This window comes from Vulpes vulpes, chromosome 15, assembly GCF_048418805.1.
Source record: "Vulpes vulpes isolate BD-2025 chromosome 15, VulVul3, whole genome shotgun sequence".
In the NCBI taxonomy this organism is placed as follows: Eukaryota; Metazoa; Chordata; class Mammalia; order Carnivora; family Canidae; genus Vulpes; species Vulpes vulpes.
In genome coordinates, this window is record NC_132794.1 from 115,958,329 (window position 1) to 115,979,244 (window position 20,916).

At 50.7% G+C, this 20,916-nt stretch overlaps 1 protein-coding gene and 1 non-coding gene across 12 annotated transcripts in view; one reads left to right on the forward strand and one right to left on the reverse strand.

Moving 5' to 3' along the window:
- EBF3 (EBF transcription factor 3) overlaps positions 1-20,373 on the reverse strand; it is a 115,915-nt gene extending 95,542 nt beyond the window's left edge. For 10 of the 11 annotated variants that reach the window (XM_072740426.1, XM_072740428.1, XM_072740425.1 and 7 more), the window contains exons 1-6: positions 20,152-20,373; positions 19,900-20,056; positions 19,453-19,516; positions 18,588-18,643; positions 15,484-15,557; positions 13,766-13,834 (exon numbers count right to left, since the gene is read on the reverse strand). In XM_072740426.1, coding sequence (XP_072596527.1) covers positions 13,766-13,834; positions 15,484-15,557; positions 18,588-18,643; positions 19,453-19,516; positions 19,900-20,056; positions 20,152-20,285 — 554 coding nt within the window. In that variant the 5' untranslated portion in view covers positions 20,286-20,373. The remainder of the gene's footprint in view (positions 1-13,765; positions 13,835-15,483; positions 15,558-18,587; positions 18,644-19,452; positions 19,517-19,899; positions 20,057-20,151) is intronic. The other variant, XM_072740429.1, reaches the window with a different exon arrangement.
- TRNAR-CCU (transfer RNA arginine (anticodon CCU)) lies at positions 5,474-5,546 on the forward strand. Its single transcript has one exon. It is a non-coding gene; the product is annotated as a tRNA-Arg (tRNA).
- Positions 20,374-20,916: the final 543 nt, after the last annotated feature.

Here is a 20,916-nt window from a genome sequence, read left to right on the forward strand (position 1 = left end):
ACAACCAATGGGGGGGGGGGGCTTTTGGGCCAAATGCTCCGTAACAGGCATTTGTCCTGAAACCAGCTACCTCGGTGTCCCCAGATGCCAGACCACCCTCTGACGTTAATTCAGCGGACCTTAGCGTAAGACACATTCTAACTTAAGGTATTTACGTATTTATTGACTTCTAATGGATGCTCTCCTCCAGATTCCAGTAGAGAGGCTGCAGATAGGACCGACTTGGTCCACGGTTCGCAACCGCTCTGCCTGCGTGACGGGAGGTGAGCGTGTGACCCTCCCCGGCTGCTCAGAAGGCCAACTACCTCTCGCACACGAGCAAGGCCAGTCGGGGCATCCGCGCTGCCAGGCGGCGCTTCGTTAGGCCATGCCTGCCCCGCGTTCCCAGTCGGAGGGGATGCCAGCGGCTCTCCACAGACAAATAAACAGCAAATACTCACAGGGCACAGCCTTGTAGAACTGATTCCTTAATCAACAGTTAAAGAAGCAAATTGGATTTGCCCTATCACAAAAAAAATTAATTCCAGATTGTCGTTCTGGTCTTAAGTACAAGAAGGTTGCCTTATAGGCTTGGTTGGATAATTTCATTTTAAAAGTATCTTTAAAATTTGACATCCCTTGGGATTTGTGGTTTTCTCCATCATTATATAACTGTAAACTTCTGGATGTTAGAGATTGGATAATTTCTTTCAGCTGGACCTGGCCTCCAGCGCACTTGGACGCGAAGGATGAGCACCAACGGCGCACCCGAGTTACCGGTCGGGGTTACCGGTCGGGCTGAGGGACAAGACGGGTCCCCCCAGCCTAGTACCAGAAGTTTTGCAAGATTTCTCGCCTTGATTTTCCTTAACACGTTCTCTTCTCCCTCTGCCATTAGTTAAGAGAATTGTCAGAAATTCTCTTGACAGGCTGCATCTACTCTGCTAGTGAAAACAAAACAGAAACAAACAGCCTCTTCCAGGCTCTCGGGTTAGATCCTGTTGAGCAGTTGTTCCGTCTGCGCTCCCTGGAACCATATGGTCACGCGACGTTACGGAGGGAAGCTGCCCTTCAGCACCCGACCGTCGTGGGCTGGGTGGGCCCGGCCCAAACTGTAAAACGCTCAGTAAAACCAGCAGCACGCAAAGTGCCGCGTGTGTCTCCACGGGTGAAATATCCCCCGCCCCCCCACCGACTTTCCCGCCCTGTGCGTGATTTCTGAGTTGATTAACATTTCACCTCTAGTGTTATATTATAGCCTTTATGTTTTAATCCATTTTTTACACCGTGGGAGAAGGAAAAATATCACTATTCTAGTAATCAAGTTATTCCTGTAAAATCCTAAATAAAAATGAGAATTTTATTAAAGATATTTATCTTATACAACAAGAATAAAATCAATTTGCACTGCCGGTCCGGCATCCAGTTACAATAACATTAAAATATATTGTTTATGTGCGGGTGGGGCCATTTCTCTTTTCAGATTGGTCAATGAGGAGAACACCACGGTGCACTTCCTTCAGAATATTGGCTTGGTGGCTGGACATGGAGGAGAGCATTTTTATTGTTAATCAATGCCAATCAATTCTGAGCCTTGATGTTAAATAGGGATCAATATCACTAGGCTGCAGATGAGATCTGATTTCAATTGGTGAGCAAACCTGCACAAGTTTTTAATCATAAGGTAAATCAAGACCTGGAACATAAGTCAGATGAATTAATATAGGCCGTGCAGGACCTCTCTTGCCACTGATCCAGCACAAGGAAATTTCTGTCATATTTCATTATCACTCTTAGGGCGAGCTGAAGGCAGCGTTTGGGGAGCGTTTTCCTAGCGGAAGCTGGAGCGCCCCTCGCGCCGCACAGCGAGTCCTCCCTGCAAGTGCAGCCGCTGGTCCGCCGAGTATAGTTATATGTATGCCCCATGAATCTCATTTTATGCGATTAAGATCCATAAAAATTCAATAGCTTTTCTTCTGCAATTCACATTTTACCTGGTGAAATATCATAAGAATTTCATTATCTTTGCAGCTGTTGCCTAGGATCAAGCAAAGGTTATTACCCTCTTCGAAAACACTATAGAATATGTACGAAAATGTCAGGAGAACTGGGCATTTAAAGCTTGATTTTTTAAAAGAAAAACACTGTCTGAAGTTTAGAATAAACTGTACTTGACATTTATGTACCATGATGCATTTCTTGGTAAACTGATTTTGCAAGGAAATTCTTTGAATTCGACTCTGTGACTGGATTGTAAAAGGGAAAGGGAGGACGGGGAGGGGGGGGGCCGGAGGGGGGAGGGGAGGCAGGTGGGAGGGAGATGGTGCCGCAATCCAAAACCCAAGCTCTCCCCACGTCAGACTGTATAGGATTTCTTAACCTTTCAGATAACCATCACAGGAAAGATAACTCCGGAGAACCCTAACCGATTGCCATGGCCTAATCCTATGGATCACTCAGGCCCGTTTAAAGCATTTGAAGAAAAATGGCCAGTGCAAAGGACGTGATTGATCAGAAAGCTCCGTAAATCATGTGGATTCGGTACAGTCCTCCGGCTTCCACTGCTAGGGTTCCATCTATGATGATAAATTAGCATTAGATGGAACCTAATGAGTTTACTAAACATTTGGGATTTGTGCTAATAAACTGGCTGGCTGTGAACTAGCAGAAGCGATGAGCAATCCCGGGGCTCCCTCTTATCTCTGTACATGACAGTTAAACCACGCTTCCAATCTGCGATCAATTCATCATCCGACATCATTGTACATTCTTCACAAAAAGATAATTACTGCTTCCCTGGATCAGAACACTCATATTTCCTTGCAATTGCTGGTCTTGATAGCAGACACTGTCACCACTTCCTCCGAGCCCCACCATACAGCTCTATTTATGATCATTATTTTCGCCTAAACAAGCCTTTTTCCTCGACTTGATAACGAAACCTGCTATGATGAGAAGGGAACAGTTACGGCATTGTTTCCTCTGCGGAGTGCTTTTACGTTTAGTGGAGGCCGCTGACAAATATTTTATTCAGGGCATTAGTAAAAGTTTCCACTCGTTAGAAGATATCGCTTCCATTTCCTTCGGAAAAAGAAAAAAAAAAAAAGAAGAAGAAGAAGAAAGGAGAAAGGAGAAAAAGAAAATCCTGCTGCCGGCTCTGATTTGTTAAAAAACAGAAAGGGAACAAGAGTAAAGCAAGTAATGTAACAGGGAATAAATCAAAACATGATTAAAAAGACCGTAGCAGGTTTCAAATCACGTGGCCCTGGCTTCGCTGCCTTCGCGTCGCTGGACCTCCGTCCTCGCCCTGCGAGGGGCTGCCCTGCCGACTGGTCAACTCTGTTTGACCCCCAGCACACGCAATAAATTACCATAACACACAACTCTGAAACAATGTAAATTAGTTACTGCTCACAGTCTAATAAATGGGAACAAATGTGTTTGGGGCTGGAAGGGGCTTCTGGATGCTCTAATTGCTGGGGATAATTATAATGGGGTCTTAGGGAGCATAAGCAGCAGTCACTTGCCATGACAAACACCCCTACCCCGGCAAATGCGCTTCTGACCACGGGACTTGTAACAGCCAACTCGGTTTTTTTCTTAAAGTTAAACGTACTCGTGGACCTTGCTCGAGTCACCATCATGGGCGAGAGGGGGCCTTTGCAGAACGAGAAGGCGTAGCTACGTGTCACGTTATTCTGAACCGAGGCAAGTTTATTTTTACCGCAAAGAAGCTTTTTTCCCCGGACTGGCCTGGGCTCGCCACACTCGGCGCAAAGTCCAACACAAAAGCTTTGGGGGACCGGCAGAATCGGGAGAGGATCGGCCGTTGGTCAGGGCAGCGGGAGAGAGCAGGGTCTATTTTTGAGCTGCACAAAGGCACACCTCTGGACGGGGGACCTGGACGTTTATTAACTTGCATAGCTCATTTATTTGTTCAAAGTAATGATCTTTGGGAAAAGGGCTGTTATATTTAGAACCTGCTTGTCAAATTTAATAAATGATAGTTATTGCCATTTTTTCCCCTGAAAGCACTTTCCCAGATCCTTCTCACCTTCCCTGGGGTCCCCGCCGGCCAAGGACCGATGGGCAGCCTGCATCTCGGTAACTGATGGCTGCTGCCCGGTGGCCGGATCAGGCCGATGACCTCGGACGGTGGGGATGAGCATCACGTCTAATCCAATCCCCCACTTATTTCCTGACCCAATCTTCCTGATGTCAGAGGACGAATCGCTTCATTGAGAAAATGGAAATGGACGGGGGAGCTCCCTTTGGCAGCGATTCCAATAACCAAATATCAGGCCGGAGAGACAGGAGAGAGGCTGCCGGGGACCACCCCACCCCGGCACACTGATCTGATTTACAAACCTCTCCTAATGTGAAACAAATGCTCTGGGTGTGAATTCATACTTAGCCATAAAACCCTTTCGTTGCTCTGTCTCGTATTAAATACCACATATAACTCTCAGCAGGTTTTATGCTGTGTTTCACTGTCAGCAATGGCTAAAGCTGGCCTAACATTTTGTTTGGCAATTAGGAAAATTTGTAGTTTAATTTATTAAACCAAAAAAGCCAACAACTACGCTGAATGCTGGACTCGTTCCATGTTTATGCCACACTGTAGCATACTTGCCTTCCAATAATTTAATCATTCTCCTTTTATGGCCTGTGCTATTTCAATATCCCAAAGAAGTATTACTTGGGGGAGAAAAAAAAAAAGCCTAATAATAAGCAAAATGGAGTCGTACCACTGAAATAAATTCTTGGTAAACGGTGTGCATTTCTTTGCAAAGGAGCCAACTGCTTAAAATAAAATTTAAAAAAAATGGGGTGGAATGTGTAAACTTCTAAAAGCTATGAGAAACCCACAAACATCCAAATACCCAAACGCTATGTGCTGTGACAAGCTCACGAGTAAAGGAGCTTATTGTAAACACACAAAAACATTAAAAGAAAGGGAAACTATCACCCAGAAACTTTTAAGAAGGAAAAAAAAAAAAAAGAAATTCGAAAAGTATCATCTGTGGCCAGGAAGCCACAATAATACACAGAAGAACCTTAAATGTGTACCTGTAAGTGAGAGAAACTAATCTGGAAAGGCTATGTTCTGTATGATTCCAACTACAGGACGTCCTGGAAAAGGCAAAAGTACGGAGACCGTGCGAAGATGAGCATTTGCCAGGGGCTGTAAGGAGGCGCACAGGGGTGCAGCACAGAGGACGATCAGGACAGCGGAAACTACTCTGCAGGATATTATCACAGGGAATACGTGACATTACACGTTTGTGAAAACCTTTGGGATGTGCAACACCCTGAGCGAACCTTAGGAGAAACTATGGGCTTCCGTTTCCCTACAAGGCATGGAGGTTGGCTCATCAGCTATGACCATGCGCCTCACCAACACAAGATGTTACCAAAAGGGAATAACGGGGACTTTGCATTCCCTCCTGTTTCTATAAACCTCCAACTGCTCTGAAAATTACAGTCTGGGGGCGCCTGGCTGGCTCAGTCGGTAGAGCATGGGACTCCTGATCTCAGGGTTATGAGTTCAAGCCCCACGTTGGGCCTAGAGCTTACTTCCAAAAAAAAAAAAACTATTAACTTTTCTAAAAAGCAGTCTCAGGCCTCCTTGCAATCTGTATCAAATGGAAGGAAATGCCGAGTTGGGGTGGTTCGTCGGCCGTGCAGGGGTGCATTCAGTGGCCCTGCTCCGTGACCACCTACTCCCCGGCCTCGGTTTGTGTCCTCCTGGCCACGGGATGTCATTTCCAGGGCGGGAAGCTTCTGTGATTCTGAGCCCTGACAGCTTGGGAAGGACATCTGTGCAAACTGGTGGGAACGGGATTTAGGTTACCTGCAGACCACGCCCCCTGGCACCAAAGGTCTTAGATAAGCTAGGGGATTGATTCTCAGGGAGGACGCCGTCCTCAACAGGCCTGGGGAGAAGCATCCCTGACCCCTCCTCAACGCCAGTTGGTTTTGTTGGGCGTTACTGAAAATAACAGGGGGCAGCCTTCCCTCGCGGACCCTCTGTGCAGGCCCCGTCCCCCCACCCGGGTCGGGGTGACCCGACCGTCCCGCCACCACACGCACACCCCACAAGGACATGCTGCCCGGCCCGTGCCCGTCATCGAGTCCCAGGCCAGTGGGGTACAGAGGTCACCGGCGGACGGCCCCATAGCTTGGGGGGGGGCCTCCAGACCCAATTTTCAGGGACCCCAGAGCATCCAGCTGGGCCATTTCTGCGAAGGCTCCCGTCTCAGTGAAAACTGCAGGAGAAGGCTGCCGGAGCCCTTGCGGGGTCGGTGGGCCGCGGGTGGAGGCTGGTCTTTCCCCCTGTGGGAAGGCCTCATCCCAAGGGCAAACGTCTCCAGGGCCCCACACGGGGCCCAAGTTTTGTCTGGTGTGAACACGGCACCCTGCCCCCAGCTGCTTTCTGCTGGGAGAGAGGGAGAAGGAAAAATATAGGCAATGAGGGAGGAGGGAGGGGGCGGGGGAGAGCGGAGGGAGGAGGGAGGAGGAGGAGGGGGAGGGGAGGGGGGGCGGAGGCAGGGGCGAGGCTGGAGCTGCCTGTCTGGGCGAGCGGCCTCCTCCCCAGATGTGCAGCGGCTCCCCTCCACACCCAGCAGAGACAAGCTGGAGCCGACTCCTTCCGTCAGCGGGGCCTGGGCTCTGTGTCCTACCACAACACAAACTCGGGCCCTTCCTTTCCGCACATGTTAAACTCATTTCCTAGCGAATTACTGGGGAAGCGCCGCTGCCCTCCCCGGGCCGCGCTCCATCCACTGCGGCCCCGCCGCCCGCGTGCATTTTGAGCATTTTCTAGCTGAGCAACTTCCAGCGAAGGAATTACAGGGATATTTTTCATGTGTTTTGTTTTGAAAGGGAAAGGGAAATGAGGGACTCGAAACCAAGCAAAGTCAGAGTCTCCCAGCACCAGCCCCCGCCGTGCTCCTCCTCGGATTGGCTGCACATTTACAGCATTTCTTACGTGGAGAGATAGCGGGCTGTTTTCTGAATAAATAGTTTGGCAAACAGGCCCTCCTCGAGCCTCTACGATTTAACGAACCCTAGTCGCCCCCGAAGGCTGAGCAGCTTATAAAATACAGCCCAAGAAACCCTTAGCACGTAAAATTCCTCTGCTTATTTTTCTCAATTACGGCCATATTTTTATTTGGGAGCATTAATAACACCGGCATAATGTCTCATTATGTGGACTCTCGACCACAAACATTTTTGGGAGATTTGCTACGAAGATAAACAAACAAGAGGAGCTTGTGTTCTGGCGGGCGAGCGGAGGGCATGGTTTTCATTTTCTGGAGTGTGAGCTCCCGAAGCCGTGCCAAGTCCAGCCTGAGCTCCCGGAGTTCTCCCCCCCCCGGACCCCCACTTGTCAATCACTTCCTGTCGCCAACGACCGTTTCCATCATTAGAGCGTGGGAGTTTCGTCTCCTCCAACGTGCCTCCCGATGCCACCGTCAGTTCGAGATCTGATCAATTATTCAGCGCCGCTGGAAAGTCCCCGAAATCACAGGCCGGCGCGGCACCGCGAGGCAGCGAGGACCACCGGCTCCTCCCGTTCGCCTCCTAAACGCTCTGACGAGGCCAGCTCCGCCTGCTTTCTTCGGCGGCACGAGAAGGCCTCTGGCCAGCCCCAATTATCTCCTGGTGCACAGAGAGTAATTATTCGCTTCCTGTAAGCATGCGTAGCAGAACCCCGACTTTGGACGGCTTTCCATAAGGTAATCCAATTCATCCAAGCCATCCTAACACAATTACAGGCACTGGCAATATCTTTGCTTTTCACCTGATAAGGCTGCCGCAGAGGCCGGGATGGCTTGCGTCAACGTACCTCCCGGAGTATAGCTTCTGACAGCCCTGCCTCAGCCCCTCCCGCCGCCCCCCGCATTTTCATGCCCGGCCTGCTGCCCCGGCTCCTGCTACGGCGGCGGCGGCGGTGGCGGCCAGGAGGCTTCTCCCTTGCAGAAGCGGACGAGAATCAGAGTTGTCTGAGAGTGTTGCGGAAGTCATTACGGCCGTGTGGCTTGTTTTAAAACCCGGCCTTCGCCTGGCGTGGCCATGGAGTCCTTACCCAGGCCAGGCGGCCATAAATCTCCGCAGGCCTCCTCGGCCTGGCGCAGGGACGCAGGCGCTGGGGCCTGGGGGTGGCGGGCGACTGCCCTCGCTGTGGCACGCGGGGGGCTGGGGAGCACACAGGCCTCGCCTGGATGACGGAGACTCGCTAATCCCGGGGCTTCCAGGGAGGAAAACATACAAAGTGGGATCTGTTTCTGGTGTCTCCCTATTTAAGTGAAAGCATGTCATTGTGACTCGGTAATGCAGTGCTTCCTCCCCTGTTTATTTTCAGAAGTTTATGAAAAAAAAAAATGCTGAAAGGATGAATGAGCGTGGTGAACTTTTTGCCTCTCCCCACCGGCGTGCCAGGGCATAAAACAGCCATTCACACCTGAGTGTGCCGAAGCCAGATGGGGCCGGTGCCAGGCAAAATCGGAGTCTTTGTAGCCACATCCATTCATCCAAAGTGCGCCCTCGGATTGCCAAATTTCCAGCCACTATCTGCCCTTCACTTGAGTCCCAGGGCATCAAACAGACCCTGAACCAGACACACACAGCCAGCACCGAGAGAAGGCCTCCAGGACCCCCAGGCCTATTCGCGGATAATTATAGTCACATCCTTAAGAAAACCGAGAAGGAAAAATTAACACCAAACTGTACTGTTTTCATCGCGTTATGCAGATGAAATGACACGTTGTCGTTTAAGAAGTTAATAAACAGTCTCCGTTTTGCAGGTTATCCAAATGCTACTGAATAGAAAACCCTGGATCCCTAAATGATGTGTAATTAAAATTATTTTTAAAATCCTCCTTGACAGGCCAGGGCTTAGCCAAAATGTAAATGACATTAAAGAAGACAATGAATTTAATTTTATTTAATGTCCCTTTTTGCAGATCCTCATTTACATAGCATTTTTAACAAAAGCGTTGACCTTATAAATGCTGGCATTTGTACAGCTCCCTCGGAGTTGGATTTAATCACGCTCGTGCAAAGCCATGAGGGAGGAAGCTTTAAGTTCTCTGCTTGGAGATGGAGTAGGAATAAAAACAGTGGGACTGGTCAAATGTTTATCCTCCCCGCTTCTGAAAACAACCTGACAAGAAGATGTAAGGGGCTGGGGAATAGCCCGGTGCTGTTTGTAAGGCTTGGTAATAATCATACATAATCGTTTGGAAATATAGCTAATAAAAAATATAATGAGTGTTCAGCAAAATCGGCATTAGGCCCAAATTACATGATATTAATACTTGAACAGGTGCAGAAAGGCGCTTTAAATGAGGTAAATGAATAAAATGTCCCAGAGCACAACTGTGTGTGCTGACAAAAAGTCAATGCCATGAATAATTCAGCGAGGGGGACTGCCAGCAAAGGTCGGCTCTCTTTGACCTTTGTGACAGGAAGTGAAAGGAAACACTGTTGACTAAAAAAAAAAAAAAAGAAAGAAAGAAAGAAAGAAAAAGAAAAAAAAAAAAAAAAAGAAAGAAAATCTCCAATCGGTCCTCAGCTACCGTCCTGCAATCACTTTAAAGGTGTAAACTTAAAACGCGTAAATGAATCAAAGCCAGGCTCTGGAGGGGCCGGGGCGGGGAGGGGTGGGGGGTGTCCGAGTTAAAATTGTTGGTAGTTCGAACATCTGACTCAGGACAATGTGAAATCGCAGACAATGAAAGGTTAAGTAAATAATATTTTTCTACAACCCCATGTCAATTATGTATAAAAATCTGAGGTCAGCTGAAAAGTATTTTCAGAGCCCACAGGGTTGAAATTTTGTAACAGCTGTTAAATATGACAAAACTTCCCCCCCCCCCCCAAACTAAAGCTATTCCAAACTCTGTATGAAAGAAAATGGGATAAACAGATGTCTGGCTTCCAGACAGGAAAGTAGGACAGACTCGGAATGATAAGTCTCCCAAACTCTATAGACCACTGCCAGATTTACTGGGGAGGGGGCACTGGCTGCCGCCGAGGTGCCAGCGAGCAGGACGCCTGAGACGGTGCCATCTGGAACCGCCCCGCCGAGCACGCTCCCGGCGCCGCGCGAGCACACGGTGCGCGACCCGGCCCGTGGGGACGGTCACCGCGCCCGGCTCCGGCCGCGCTGCAGGTTGCAACAGTTGGACCGCGCACCTCCGGGCCGCTCGGGCCAAGCGAGGGAGGGAGGGAAGAGCGTGTGCCTTCCCGGGCATTTCCAGAAGGCCTGAGGATGGCACGGGAGGAGGACGAGAGCCAAAGTGTGGTTTTGGTTTAGCAGCTACACCGACATCCTGTAATCATTTACAGCCCTTGGAATGTACGGGTGAAACAAGAGAGATTTATCTGTTCATAGTTGGGATATGTGGACAATGGGTGTTCCTAATGAAGACCATCTGCTTTTGTGTTTTCCCAGAAAACATTATTCCATGAGGAAAACGATACTCCCGTCCTTTTCAGGAATACCGTAGAAAAATCAGGCAGACATACGCACATGTGCACACACGGACACATACGTGTGGGTGCGTGTGCCTGGGCGTGCACACGCGGGCGCGCACATGCCTGTGCCCTGCCTGCATCTGGCTCTCCAAGGGTCACCGCGATGTCCCGTAGACGCTCTCTCCCGTAGGGCCTCTTTCCTGACCACGCTTCCTACTTCGCTGCGCTGCGTTCCCCCTTCTTCCTTCGCCCTCCAAGTTGTTACGTTATCTTACATAAACTCCAGTGTAATTATATTTGTGGAGCTATAAAAAATGGTTTCTCTGGCATTGTTTTATGAGGAAGAAAACAGTTAACGCAAGTGAAGCCCCCGCAATAAATTAAAAGGGTTTGGTAAGGCGGAATAGCCTCACTTTTCCCCCTCTTTTTTGACTCGGGAGGGTCTTCCGTGCCGTTCACGAGTATTTAGTGCTTCGGGAAGATAGTGCTAAATTGTGTAATTAATTGATCTAAGGCATCGGAGTCTACAGAATGTGATTTCCCTGCCAGAGCGGGAAGCTTACTCCTCTGTTCTCATAACACAGAAAAAGCAGCCTCGGCGTGCCGGAAGAGGCTCGGTGCGGGTTAGAACAAATGTGGGCCCATTGATCTCAATTCAGGTTGGAATTATTGGTTTATATCCTCAGGACAAATATGCCTTATCTGGTCAGAACCTGCTAAATGTATCCAAAGGCCACAAGGAGCTGGCGAAGCACATTGTATATAATTCTTTTTTAAGCCAACTAACCAAGTGATGACACTGCTGATGGGGACCTGTAGACTGACTCACCCATCTGATGGGATATTTTATCCTGCAATACTCAGGAGGGGAGGCAGGCTAGAAACTCAACATAAGCAACTAATTTTAGGAGGCAACGCGCACCCCACCGAAAGGAGTATCGTTACAAAACTGAAACACGTCTCGGTGGCCGAAGACTGCCTCTCTCTAAAGATACTGCCCTCCTGTAGGTAGGTGTCTGTCTCTCTCTGATTAACACAACTTGCCCCAGTGAACACGAGATTCTTCATTCTGCCTCTCGAAATATGCCTTAAACTGGAGATCGAGCCAATACGGCAACCATTTCACAAGGATTTACACCAAGCAGCAAAATGCAAAGAGTATTTACTCACCATAAGTGACAGCTCTCTTAAGATGCTAAAAATGTACATTCTATTTGTCACTGCATAAGAAACTGTCCTCACCTTAAAATCCCTAACATGGAAGGTGATTAAAATTCCTATAAAATTGTCATATCTTTGAATTTAGAAGCAGAGCAGATTTTTCATCAATAATTAAGACCTCCAAAGCATTTACGCCAGGCGTAAATGGAGCTGCAATCCTCCTTATTCAAATAAACTTGGTAAACCCATTAACCAAATGTTTTTACATTTTTCCCCTCCCCTCATGCTTCTAGAATATCAAATGATCACACACTTTTCTTCCTTAGATTAGAAAGGTATCAGTAATCTTAGCAAACACTTTAATTAACCAAACATGAGAGAGCATTCAGACATGAATTAAAGAGCACATTTCTGCATATCAAGGGAAGGTATTTCCCATTGTGCGGCTAAAACTGAGTATTAAAAGTTATTCGGTATCAATAGTCGATAAAGGATGGAGCGTTGCAAAAACCCAAAATGGTTTTGAAAGGAAAACACAGCCTCCGAGATGTCAGTTGAACCAGCAGGACCACTCCATTACTGTGCCATGCTGAAAACCTCACAATTTAAAAACAAGTCATCTTTTTCAGAATGTACCAACATCACAAACTGAAGACAACTCAAAAGAGGACACACTTCACGATCCTGTATCACAAGCAAACATGCACTGCCCCCTCCAGCACCTCACACTCAGACAAGATTCCAAGAGCTGCTCAAACACTTTTAGCCAATCAAAAATAAAATAAAATAAATTCAGTTACAAGACGACGATCCACGGCTGTATGATTTCCATAGCCACAACACTGAAGACAAATATAATGATATTGATTTTTGTAGTTGGGAGTTCTATAAAGTGTTGAACTTGTTCTCAATTGCCTGAGTGACGGCCACAACTGGTCAGCCCTATTTGATTACTAATAAGAGAGCTGTCCCTTCTGTCAGATACCGAACATTCTCCACTAAGCAAACAGCTATTCCAGCTAGTTAAACATTAGCATTGCTCTCCACTGGTGGCGCATATTTCTTTAGGCTTAACTCATAGAGTTTTCCGGGTTTAATTTTTCAGACACTGGACAGCAAAGTTCACGATCAAAAGATAACTTTGTAATGAAAGCTGCTGAAATTCAACCCCTCTTCAAAACAGTCTAAACCTCTGCTTCACAAAACTGGTGTCATATGTACACGCCTAACATTTATTCGATTTGGGTACCAATTGCAAAATCTGCAGTCAATCACACACTGGGCCTTTTGCTGTTCCCCATTGTTGGAAAGAAAGAATCCCTCCTTCTCCTCCAGGTCACCGAAAGCCACCGAGCTGGGTGAGTGTTCGAAGAGGAGGGTGGAAGGAAGTGTTTTTGTTGTTTCAACTAAAGCAATGCCAAATGCACATTAGCACTATTAGGACTAATGATTAGTATCTTAAAAGGATGCAACATTGCCCAAGGAATATGATAAATAGCAAGATGAAGAGCAGCAAATGTAAAGAATGCATACAGCTAATCTAGTTATGGAAATTAATGTTGGAAAATGTAACCAGCATGTGTAATTAGTTTCAATTATAACAACTTTGGTTTGTTAGTTACATATTTGCTACTTGACATAAAACGACAGCCACAATTGGAAAAAAATTAGGAGACATTTTGCAACTAATTGAGAGCAGATTAAATTCATTCTAACACTGGGCAACAATCACAACAGTCACACCACCCGAGCCTCAACTTCAGCTATCATCCGAGATAAAAATAATGCAAAAATGAAATACTTGTTAACAAATTAGCAAAAAGCATTTTATGACATATCTCTGGGTTTAAAGCCAGAAACTCTCTAGGCATAAAGTGCTCCTCACAGTGAGAGCAGTGGCAGATGAAACCGCTTCCCTTGACAACTCGCAAGCAATTACTGAATCCCCACAGAGCGAGCCACCAGGTTTCCAAGTCAACCCACCTGTGCATGATAACACACGCGGACAACAAATGGTGCAACGCACAAGATGAGCTCCACACCAGACTCAAAAATACGGAGCAGCGACTGGAAACCAAGCAAAGCAAAGGGTCTGGTTGTTGCTGCGGTTTGTTTTGAGAAATAAAGAAGTCATCCTTACCTGTCAATGATTACAGGGTCTGAGGGCGTCTCGTTTCTGTTGCCACAACTTTTCTTGTCACAGCACCGGCTGTGGAGTAATTGTAAACAGTGGTTTTAATATGCATTGCGTCCTTTTATGCCCGACTTGTAGGGTTTCTTTTTTTTTTCTTTTTTTTTTTTTTTTTTTGAAGTCTGACACTAGAGCGGTTGGAGTCGAGAAAACAAGTTCTCCTACCACAGCACTTTGGCAAATTTAAACCCAGTGAGTTCATGTGCTCTGCGGCTAAACTTATGATGCAAGTTTCTGCCGGAAGGAGCAAAGTTGAACATATCTGTTACCCTAGGAGGGTGATGGAGCTACTATATAAATTCTGATGCTAAAATATGGAAAGCATGTTGTCGGTGTTTGTCTTTGCAATGAACTGAGGAGAAGGGGAGGCAGGAGGCTTGGGAGTAACTTTTCACAGCTCCGGCTTTTGTTTACCTCTAATTGTCAAGCTGTTATTTCTGGAAAAGATGCAAGATGCCACCTTCAACCAATATTTCTTTTGGGCATTTATTAATTATAACCACAAAAGCATGCATCAATCTATCAGAAACTTCTATTGTTCCTTCTTAAGCCTACCTTACCTCCGTTATTGAAACTTTAATTAAAGCAGAAATGAAACAAAAATGTTATGCTTCTTGCATTTTAAAAAAGCATACTTGTATAATGGTTACATGTCTAAATTAGCTAAATTAACACCATATGGTAGGCAAAGTATATAAAGCCTTTTAAAGCTGACAGCTAAAGTGATTAAAGAAAGTCTACAGTCTTCCACTTAGAGCTTAAATCACATCTGTGCGCTTTCTATGTTAATTGCAGTACATGCAGAAGTGGATAATAAAGAAATTCCACTTTATTGGTTGTAATTTATATTTATTACCTGATATGAGAAAAAGTCAGCTTTTGTATATTAGTGCTGTAACAATATGTCTGCTCAGAAATGGCATTTAGGCAATAGGCATCGTAGCCAGGCAGAGTATGCCCCTCAGAGTCTGCGGCCTGCTACTGTAGCCTGGAAGCCTGCAAAGCAGGTCCTTATTCCTTGCAACTATATTTCACATGCCGCACATACAAAGTCAATGATGCATTTTTATTTGCCATGTAGGGGTGAAACTCTTGTGGTAGTTAGAAAAAAAACAGGTGGGAAATTGCTCTTCTGACAGAGATCTCAAGTAACGCGCACACAATCTAACAACAATATGAACGATGCATCGCTGCTCTGGGGAAGAGGTTAACTGACAGAAGCACAATCCAATTCTCACATACGCGAGCTCTATAATAAGTACAAAGAGTTTCCTTTTTTTATCAATAACAGACAATTGTATAGCTCAGGATGCGAGTGCTTGAGAAGGAAGTAGTAAAATGATTTCCGAGTGATCTCTGACTCCTCCGGCATCGGACACGGAGGCATCACCCGGGACCTGTTTTCATTTTTTGACTACACTGCCGCGACACGGCCAACATATTAATCCGCTCTGCTGAGCAGCCGGTCGCCTTGGTCGTCTTCACTGGGGGGAAATGAGAGCGGGCTCCTCGGTGGCCCAGGCGCGCGCAGACTCGGGGCCGATTACATTTCAATCGATGCCCTGCCCGAAGTTGGGCGGGGTGGTGGCGCCTGGATGCAGCGTCCTTTGTAGACGCAGCTGGCGCCGAGGCCACCCGCGCCCCCGCTGCCCGTGCCCGCTGCTCACCTGCACATTATCTCGTGGGTCAGCAGCACGCGACACATCTCCGGGTTCTTGTCCTGGCCCTCGTACACGATGGCCTGCGCGGGGGGGACAAGCAGAGGCGGGGGTTACGCGGCGCCCGCAGCTCTGGCGCCCAGTCGCCCCGGGCGCTGAGGGTCTGGCGGGCGGCAGGTGCACGGCGGGGCGAGGGGAGGCGGCCCGGCCCGGCCCAGCCAGGCCACCCTCCCGGCAGAGCCACGCCGCAGCCCGGCCAGGCCGAGGCGGCCTCCGGTGCCGGGCGCCCACCGGGCCAGCACGGGGCCTCGGGGTGGAGAGGGTGCCGGCCACGCTGGGTCCAGCTGGGGCAGGGCTGGGGGACGAGGAGGCCCGGGCCGGGGCGCAGGAAACGAAGGGGCTCGGGGCTGCCGGGCCGCGCGTCCTTGGGCCATTGTCTCCGAGGAGTTCCAATCTGCGTGTTGCAAACGGCCGACCAGAAGGCGCTGCGCCTGCAGAAGCGGGGAGGAGCCGCCCGGGCTGGTGCAGAGGCCCGCGCGCCCCGGCCGCCTTCCTTCCCAGGCCAGGTGCCCGCGGCCGGCCGCCCGACCCGGCGCCGCGCGAGCTGCCGGCCCGCCCTGCCAGGCCCCGGGCGGCCGGGCTCTGAAGGCGGCCCGAGGCCCGAGGCCCGGGGCCGGGGAGCAGCAGCAGCAGCAGCAGCAGCAGCAGCAGCCGCACGTGGCCGCCCAGGCGCCGGCGGGAGGGCTCGGGGCCCCGGGGCGCCCAGGCCCGCGCGGCCACGTGCTCCCCGCCGGATGATATTTGGGAAGAAAGTGCTAATGGCCAATCTGGTGTTTATTTTGAAACTGCTAACAATGATTTTTCTCGGGTAAAAAGGCAGTGTCTGCGCACACGCTCGGGTGGGTTTTGAGCAGAGGCTCCGCCAGATGGTGCGAAGCCCTAGGTGCGCTCACGACCGCGCTCAGCCCGGCTCCGCCGCCGGGAAGCCTGGCCGGGGGCCGGGGGCGCCCGCTCGGCCGCCTGCGCCAGCCCCACCGCCGGCCGCGCGAAAGGAGAAAAGGGGTGGGGGGAAAGGTCACTGGGAGAGGGGTGGGGGGCGGGGGCCGCAAGTTCCCGGCAGAAAAATTCCACGGAAGGGGGAGGGGAGTCCCCTCTCCAGGTCCCTCCCCCCACCGAAAATTATCTGGAAATGACTTCCAATCTCCTCGGGCACTTCTAACACTTTCCCCTACTTGCAGGCGGACAAAGCCCTTTCTCCAGAAAGCCCGGGGCTGCCCTCTGGGAAGAGGGCCCCGGTCCCCGCGAGCCCCTCCGCCCCAGACTCCCTCCCGATCTGCTGGGAACCGAAGAAGTGATGGGTGTCGCCGCAGGCCCGCGGGCCGCCTGGGGCTGCAGGGCGCTGGGCCCGGGCGGACACCAGCACTTCTGGGAGCTCGGCTCGACCGACGATGGATCCCCGTATTTATATTTGATTTATTTTTTATTTTGTAGCACAAACAGAAATCCATAAACTGTCGGTTCAGCGCCATTGACTCTTTGATCAGTTACTGGGCTATTTCTTTCCTCCCCCCCCCCCCCACATCCCCGTCAGTGAGAGGAGATTAAATGCCTTTATTTTCAGCACTGTTTATGTTGCAAAGGTACAAGGCTAAACGAACAATAAGAGTACACTTAAAACGAAGCCTCCTCCTCCTCCAAGCAACAACAGAGAAACTTAGCGCTGCCTACATCAACCTCTTAATTAGACCACTGCGGTTTCCGACAACATTTAGCCCTTATATACAAAGGAAATAAAAGCGCCCTGCCAACCAGCAGCCCTAGATCCAGAGGCTTCTCTGGATCCGAGCGGAATAATTACCGAAGGGCATGCTGCCTCCGTCTTTGTCAGAAACACGGTCGTTTACCTGTAAGATCTGTTTTACTCTGAGAGAAAACCACGCTTTTACACTGCAGACATTAAAACCCCACTCGCTTGTTGCCCAGGGAAGGACCAACTTTTTAAAGGGGAAGTAAAATCCAAAAACTAATTGCTGTGCAGAGAGTGGGAGGCAGGCAAGCAAGCGTGCTGGGCTGCAGGAAGCTCCAAGGAGTTCCTTCTCACTTGGCTCACAATTCTTAAAGTTAGCATCAAAAATGAAGGCGCTGCTTTCATTTCTAAGCCTGAAGCCCACCTTGGAAGTACATTTTAAATCAATCTGTGCGGAGAGGGTTTAATGTTCGCCTTGAACTTTCCCCTCCCCCAATACTATTTTAAGAAAATGGGGGGGTGGGGGGAATAGTCTCGACAAGGACTGCACGACAACACACCACCCTGCCCAAAACCAGCCAGAGACTGCACAACGTCAAAAAGCAATGAAGCGCTTTTTCTGCACTTAATCACATTACTGATAGCCAATGGTTATCATCGGAAAAGTTGACCAAGACAGGTTAAATAATTTAATAAGGAACTGCTTGTAATTATGTTATTTACAAGGTATGACAGAGGGTGGGATAGGGGGCAGAAGCTGCTCCCAGAGCAATGGACGGGTGTGGGTGACCTCTGGAGCTGGGAGTTTGAATTATGGAGAGGGGAGGCTGAGAGGTGAAGACGCTCTAGCGGAGAACAAGGTGACTTTTCACCCCAACACATTTCACTTTTAAATCCAAATCAACGTCTCGCGTTACTAGACCATCACACTGGAAAGGAGAAAAAAATGAACTAATCAAGCCAAACTCAATGGGCTTTGGGAGGGAGTTAGTTGCCTTTGTTATAGGGGGGAAAAAAAATCAATGAAATGATTCCAAGCAGAGAAGAGAAACATTTAAGAAATATACGAGAGGAGAAGCCTCCTGAAATTTTTCTGTCCAACATTCATTATCATAGCTAATTAAGACAGAATTTTATCCCAATCACACGCCATCTAATGAAAGCATAGATGTCCCAGTCTAACGACAACATAAACTGTTTTACCAATCGCATCATTTATTCCAATAAATATGGAATTCTCATTAGTATGTCAAGGAAACTAAATGGAAAGCAACTTCACGAGATCCATTTGTCACTGGCCTCATGTCCACCCCAAGACAACCCAGCTGAGCAGTGCGAACTAGTGCAGAGGCTTAAACTTTCTCACCTGTTTGGTCATGGAATCTATGAGGCGTACATACAGATCCTGCTCCGTTCTGACTCCTGCAAAAAAAAAAAAAAAAGAAAAAAAAAAAAACAGGGACAAATTCTCATCAGGATTTTAGCGAGGGCACCTGGGGCACAGGAAGTCGGTAACTCAGGACTGCTGCCGGCGGTGATGCAGCAAAACTTAAGGCATGCCCTTTTTCAAAGGCAAAGAAAAGAGAGCCCCCAACCACTTCTCCTTCTCTGGGTTTCTTTTCTTAGGACTCCCAGGGTCTGCACTGAAGGGTGCAACGAATTTGCCAGACTGAGGGCAGGCCCGGTTGCCACACCAGTGGGCCCATGGGGTCCTTTATTTTTAGAAAACAAGAAAGCACCCCACGAGTGAGAGTTTGCACTCTTCCTAACGCGCCTCTCGAGGATTTTAAAAACAACAACAACCACAACAACAACAACAAAAAACTGGGGGTGTGTGGGGAGGGGGGAAGGTTAGGCAGGAGGAGAACTTCAGTTCCGCTCCGTTTATGGAGCTCCCCACCCCCATCTCGATAATTAACATTAATTTGCAAAACTGAAAAAAAAAAAGTCACTTAAAAGTGATGCTCTGCTGAAGCCTCTATCGATCCCCCCCTTTTTACTTTCCTGCTCCGAGCCCCACCGCTTAATCATGTGAAGTGCCATCGACTTATCGATCGTTTATGTTTTGTTTTTCCTTCTATGCCATGAGAAGATTTCGTGTTTACATCCGTGTCATTTTAATCTCAAAATCTTTACGTCCTTTGGCTCGGCCGGGCTCGGCTCGGCCCGGGGTGGTGGGGGGACAGGAGAGGGAGCCCGGGCAGGCAGGGGCCGGCGCGGCGGGCACTTACCGTTGCTGTACAGCAACTGGAGCTTGTAGTGGATGCCGTTGTTGGTTTTCTCGTTGTTGGGCTCCTGAAAGCAACGATAAATAATCGCATTTTTAGTGCGCGCGGCGTCCGGCGCCGTCCGCGGCCTGGCGCGCGCAGGGCAGGGCTCCCGGCCCGGGGGGCGGCGGCGCGGCGGTGTCCGTGTCCCGCTGCAAGCCCGCGGCGTCCTCCTCGCCGCGAGTGGGTCCGGGGGTCCGCGGGTCCGAGGGGGGGCGCGCGGGGAGGCTGCACGGCCCGCGGCCGCGCGTGGCGGGGCGCGCAGGGAGGGGGGGCGCGCGGGGGAGCGCGCAGGGGGGCGCGGGGCGCGCGGTCCCCGCCGCGGAGAGGGGCGCGCCCGGGGCACCGCGGCCGCCTCCGGAGCGCTGGCGGCGGCGGCGGCGGCGGCGGCGGCGGCGCGCGTGCACTTACTTTCTCTTTCTCCACAAAGTCCACAAAAGCGGTCCTTTCGATCTCCACCGGCTGCCCCTGCCTGTCGTAGAGCGCCAGCACGAAGTGGAAGAAATTGGACTTGCGCAGGTTGGAGGGCGGCTGCTTCTCGAAGTGCGCCCGCGCCAGCCCCACGCCGCTGCGGAGGGAAGAGAGCGCGGCCCGGTGAGCGGCGGGGGCGGCGGGGACCGGGGCCGGGGCCGGGGCCGGGGCCGGGGCGCGGCCGGTACGTACCTCTGCGCCGCCGTGTTGGCGTCCACCACCCCCGCCGTGTGCATCCACGAGCGCACCGGGTTCATGCCGCTGCCCAGCGGCTCCTCCTTCATGGTCGTCCCCCCGCGCGGAATGTTCTCCTGGATCCCAAACATGAACCCTGCTGGCGGCGGCCGCGGCTCCGGGCCGAACGCGCTCCGGCGAGCAGCGGCGCTCGGGGCTCGGCGGCAGGCGGCTGCCCTGGCCGCGCTCGCCCTGCTCGGCGCCCGCGGGCACGGTCCGGCCGGCCGCCGGCGTCAGCGCGTCCCGGGCAGGCGCCACAGGCACCGGCGGCCCCGGCGGCGGCGCGGCGGCTGCGGAGCGCGAGCGCGAGCGGGACGCGGCGGCCGCGGAGGCGCTTGTTGTTGTTGTTGTTTGCAGGCGCTCAACGTGGTGTCATCCTCGCCGGGCGGCGCCGCGGCTGCAGGGCACTGCGGGATCGCCCGCGTCTGGCGCGGCCCGCCTGCTCCAAAGACAGATAAGCGGGGCACTGAGCGCCGCGGCGCGGTCCCGGGCGCAGGCGGGGCGCGGCGGGGCCCGGAGCGGCGCGCGCAGCGGACGGAGGCGCACGAAACTCAGCCCTCTCTCCCCGAGGAATGGACCCTTTCCCGGGAGCCAAAACTCGGAGCCCCCGGGAGCGGCGCTGTCAGAGGGTGACGTCGGGGGGCGGCGCCTGCGCCATATATGGGAGCGGCCGCCCCTCGCCGCGCCCCTCGCCGCCGCCGCCGCCGCCGCCGCCGCCGCCGC